The following is a 5,498-nucleotide window of genomic DNA, read 5'->3' as shown; positions in this document are numbered from 1 at the left end:
GGTGACCTCTTCAGCAACCATCTATGATGTCTAGGTTTTTTCAACTTTAGTTGGATATGCCCTAATATACACCACAGGTCATTGTAAACAAATATTAGGAAAACTGTATCCTTCTTATAACTCAGTTTTAGGGTTTGTTTGAATAATTGAAATAGTCTTTTTCCTTACCTACTCTTCTCCTCTGGTTGCCGCCCATCTCTTCTTCTTGTTGTTGTTCTTTAACAGGAGAAAGCTCCTCTTCTGCTCCTCCACTCATCTCGGTCTTTCTTTGTTTTTTCTTTTTCTTTATCAGTCCGGCGTCTCTTTTTGAGAACACTCGTACACATAAAATCACACGTCTGGGTGTTTTTTCTTTTATATGCAACTCTCATTGTCTATAAATAATTTTTTAGGACAAAATTGGTCAGATTTTTATTGAAAAAGAAAAATAAGGTACAAGAAGGGAAGCACCTAACGACAAAAGGCACAAGAGCCTAGCAAACAGCTACGACAAAGGCAAAGACCTTAAAGAAAAGTCACTAACGTATAACTTAGACCAAACTTAGAACTTCTTCTTGGCAGGAGTTATTTTTCCACGTACTAAGACCCAAATCCTTAACGAATTTATCGAGTCTAAAATATTGTAAAACTTCTAAAACCCAACATATAAATCTTCTCAGTAGTGGGTTAGCTCTGAAGTCAGTGTTCGTTCTTTCTCCTGCACCGCCTTTAAGAAAACGAGAAAACCAGAGCGCAGAAGATTTGGGGTGCCGGCGGAGTCCATGTTTGTAATCGACATAAACAATTCCAAAACGCTTGGTGTAGCCTTGATCCCATTCAAAGTTGTCCACAAAAGACCATGCGAAGAACCCCCTTACATCCACTCCATCCCTGTCCATGTGACGCTTAGATTAGATAGTTTCTTGATTTCTAAGTTAATGACAAAATGAGAGGGACAAGTAAGGATATATATACTTGATTGCTTGGGCTACTGCAGCAAGGTACCCCTTGTAGTACCCAACTCTCCTTTTATCATTTAGCATCTCATTGAGAAGAGCTTTTGGATCTTCTTCATCATCCATTCCTACAAACAGATAAGCATATAAATACATGAATCACTGCATATGCCCGAAAACATTTCTTCACCATTGAATGATGGGTTATCTGTCCATACCAGTCTCAGTAATGTATATCTTGGGGTTGTGATATTTCTTTGCAACATAATTAAGTACACTACGCATCCCCCAAGGTACTATGTAAACCCATTCTGATGCAGCCTAGCATAAAGGAATTTGACCGAAGTTACAGTCTAACAAAAGCTGAATGCATGTGTTCGAGAGAGAACTAGCTAGATATATTATATCAATACCTTCTCACCAATAGCCTCACCTCCTGGATATTTAGCTGATCATGATAAGGAATTGTTAGAAAACGAATCTTATAAAGCATTTAAAAAACATAAACATTTAATGAATTGCTACATATACCAATTCTTTCGATTTGCTGATCTTGGTAAACATGTCCATTGTCTGCAGAGCTTGTTGTTGCATTTGCAATTAACCTTGTTGTATACTGGTTTATACCTAGAAAGTCTATCGAGTTCCTTAACAACTCTCTATCTTCATTTGAGAATTTTGGAAGCCGATCTCCAAGTTTCTCATGCATGGTTTTAGGATAGTCTCCAAAATATATTGGGTCCAAATACCATCCAAAATGAAAATCCAGACGCCTTGCAGCAGCAAGTTTATCCTCCATCTTATCCGAGAAAGCCACTGCCCATTCACAATCAACTGCTATGCCTATTTCTCCGCCTTGCTGAGCCTATAATGCAGGAGATATAAGATGTGTAACTATGAACTTGATGAATGGTGAAAGTGATGAGAATTTTTAGTAAGGAAGAAATCACCTGGAACTTTTTCTTATATATGGAAACAGCTGTTGCATGAGCCAGAAGCTGATGGTGTCCAACTAAATATGGTTCAGTAGAAGGATTTTCACTTCTTCCAGTAGCTAATACCCCGACATCATATCCTTTCACCGCAAATTGATTAGGTTCGTTTAATGTGAACCAATGTTTTACTCTATCCCCAAAATTCTCAAAGCAAGTCTCAGCATATATTGCGAAATATTTTCTGGATGATTCCCAAACAAAGTGATGCATCCACTCGTTAGTAGTTGATAGGTACACAAACTAGATATATATGGCACCAGCAATACGATTTTTGTTGTCAAACTTACACAATTTTATCGGATAACCATCCTCCAACTGACTCATGAAGATGGTTAGGAAGATCCCAATGGTATAACGTTACATATGGCTGCATACCTGCAGAACGGACGATATTCAGCTAGACATTGTAACTATTAGAATAGAAGGGACAACCTAGTTACAGACAAAGACCTTTATCAAGCAGGGCATTAATGAGATTGTTGTAGTAGGCAATTCCTTTCTCGTTGACTTTTGTTCCCAAACCATCTGCCGTAATTGAAACAGACCCATATTTTGTTCCATAAAGGGTGTCGACGGTTGAAATTAATGAAGAAACCAAAGAGAGTTATAAAATTGCTGCACACTTTTCATTAGATAGCGATATACAACATTCAAATTTGATAGCACAGCAGATCAAATACCAGGGAAAATACGAGACCATGATACAGAAAAGCGGTAAGCACCAAATCCTAACTTGGACATAAGTTGGACATCTTCCTACAAAAGGAAAAAAGACATTTGATGACAAGTATTATTGAGTTGCAATAAGAAGAAAACTACTTAGCATCATAAAGATAACAATTAATGCCAAATTGGTCAAATACCAAATCCTAAAGAAAAATCAGTACCTTGTAGAGATGATATTGATCAACTGCAATATCCCCATTGCTTCCATCTTTAATTTTTCCTGATAATTAATATATTCAAGATTACGTTAAAACAACTCTAACAACGTTGTTGTCAAGTGTACAAGAATCTAATAGTTAGACATAGATAGTCACAACTGTGCTCAAAACGTTCTCACGCACCTTCTCTGTGTGTAAAAACATCCCATATACTATCACCCCTGCCACCTTCATTACTAGCTCCTTCAACCTACAAAAACACAATACACTTTCATTCTCTGATACAACACAACATGAAAAGAAAAAGTCCAGACAAGTTCATCCTCATCTGAAAGATTCTTCATGCTAATTCCAATTTTTTCTGATAACCGACAAAAGGTTATTCAAAAATATCTTAGGCAATTACAGGTCCAGGTTCGACACTCTTTAGCTACAAGCTTTATAAAACTATTATTTTCCATTGGCCTTTAGCATCTTTAGCGAAACTTTATGATTTTCCTCATCTAAGTTTCTAAATTCCCAAAAAACAATCATTCAATCAATCAGAAAAACAATCACAAAATTTTGCTGAATCAAAGAACGGGTTACCTGATAAGCAGAAGTAGCAACACCAAATAGAAAGTCAAAAGGGAAATCTTTACGTGAAACTCCTTCAGAGATTTCTTTTCCCATGATTGAGTTGTTAATTTGTGATGGAAGAAGATTTGATGAGTAAAGTGAGTGAAATATGGAGAAATCGAGAGGAGTAATTACATATTTGTATTTGGTGACAGTATTAAATTTGGATTGTGTAGTGATGTTTCAGTTTTTTTTAATAAGAACAAACTTGGCTGGATAAAGAATATTATGCTTTTATAAACTTGTTCAGGGCTGGGAAACTCTATTGGCTAATAATTGGTTTCTTTTGTTTTGTCCATATCTCTTTGTCGGGAGCATATAATAATAGGATGATTCTATCCAGACCGAGATTTCAGATTAGGTGAAAACCGCCGGACAATAAAATCATGGGCCCCGCCCCAGCCAAAGCAAACAGGGGATCCCATTATCAGTTGGTGTGAGTAAGTGGTTTTCTTTTAGTTTGAAATCACGGTTCGAATAGAATTTTTGATAATAATAATAGCTCAATTCAGCAACATGGACGAGTAACTAGTGCACGCTTAGTCACAAAGACGTCAAGCACCTGTCGATGGAGTCCATAAAATATATATAAGCATACGGACAAATTTTTTGATAGGGGCCTTTTCTGGAAGGGGGTATTGGGACCAATGATATGTTGACACATATCTTTGATTCTCATGAATTATGTTTTCAAAAATGCAAAAAAAATATATTTTTGTAGAGAAAATCTGTTATCTTAATTTGTGTTTGTATTTTTGCAAACATAATTCGTGAGAACCAAAGATATGTGCATGCCCTTTCAAAAAATGGCCCATCAAAACTTTTCTCAAGGGAACGTAGGAAGTGACAAAAGAGGATAATATAGACACGGCTGAAGAAAAAATATCCTCCAACAGATATTATATTAATCATTTGGGCTCAAGTGTCCATATTAAATGTCACTTATATTAAGAAATTATGCTTCATGTCTTAACTCAAATGGAAAAGTCAACCATGTAGTTGTGGGTTTAACTCCAACGGATAGGGTTATCAAATTTTGCAGGTGAAAACATTTCAAGCATGTCTGGTAATGAAAAAGGGATGATCCAGGACTATGAACCCTAACCAGCTTGCGGGCAGTACTCCTGGAATGTATGTCATTTCCATTTATAGAGTCTAATCCACTCTGCAATTGCATCCCTTTGGAATCAGGAGTACCCATTGGATTGGCATCGCTGAAAGCATTGCGGCTAACTTGGCGTGAAAGATGACTGCCAGTTGGATATATATTGGAAGGCAGAGAAATATCCTGATCCAGTTTTTGGACCGAGTAGGCAAGTATCTGGTGGTGAGAACCATCGATACATGGGGTTCCAAGTCACTCAGTAGATTATGAAGATTTTACTGTATCCAGAGTTTCCAGTAGATCATACTAAATCCAACAATAGTAGCTAAAAAAAAAAACACGAAAGAAACAGCAACATACTCTGCCAAAAACTTACTTATTCGGGAGAACCAATCTGAGCCGGTGGCTATGGCGATATGGCGTTCTCTCTTGTTATTACCCTAAAATTTTTAAGAAATTTTTTCGAAGGCATTAAAACGAACATGCTAAGTGGAACTTGTTCAAGGTTACCAAGTTTATTGAGTCCTTCCAAAAAAGAAGAGAAAAAGAGAAGTTCTGATGGAAGCCTGAAAAATTAAGCCGGAACGTGCATCCCACCGCCGCGGTATAGTGGGGTGCACAAATTTCGACTCCTGCCGTTTCCTTTTATTAAAATCCCATAATAAGATAGCAACACAGTTAGGTAATGGCTAGCCAGTGGAATAAAAGAACCTTCTATATTTAGCCTCCAAATAAAGATTCTTAAACACAAAATTGGTTAAAAAGACCAAAATCAATAATTTTTGGGTGAAAAAAACATTTAGATTTTGATACTGTTTAAATGGACAAAAATGTAAAAATAACCAGGATGTAAACGGTTTCATCCTACCCTTTTTAAAATATTTTTCACCCCTTAAATGCACGGCTGCTAATGGGGGACCGGAATTATCAGGGGTACCGTTTGAGTGATCCGAAGGCCAGG

At 36.9% G+C, this 5,498-nt stretch overlaps 1 protein-coding gene across 1 annotated transcript; it reads right to left on the bottom strand.

The window, feature by feature from the left end:
- Nucleotides 1–398: 398 nt before the first annotated feature.
- Nucleotides 399–3,602, bottom strand: LOC113278549 (beta-glucosidase 4-like). Its single transcript, XM_026527360.1, has 12 exons — nt 3,403–3,602; nt 2,998–3,064; nt 2,818–2,876; nt 2,611–2,686; nt 2,381–2,455; nt 2,218–2,305; nt 1,886–2,111; nt 1,467–1,800; nt 1,349–1,383; nt 1,154–1,256; nt 955–1,063; nt 399–870 (listed from the first exon to the last, which is right to left on the bottom strand). The coding sequence occupies exons 1-12, from the start codon at nt 3,484–3,486 to the stop codon at nt 531–533; spliced, it is 1,596 nt and encodes a 531-aa protein (XP_026383145.1). The 5' UTR covers nt 3,487–3,602; the 3' UTR covers nt 399–530.
- Between the last annotated feature and the right edge of the window lie 1,896 nt (nt 3,603–5,498).

Source organism: Papaver somniferum, chromosome 5 (assembly GCF_003573695.1).
Source record: "Papaver somniferum cultivar HN1 chromosome 5, ASM357369v1, whole genome shotgun sequence".
NCBI lineage: Eukaryota > Viridiplantae > Streptophyta > Magnoliopsida > Ranunculales > Papaveraceae > Papaver > Papaver somniferum.
The sequence above is the reverse complement of the archived record's forward strand: the minus strand, read 5'-3'. Positions and strand labels throughout refer to the sequence as shown.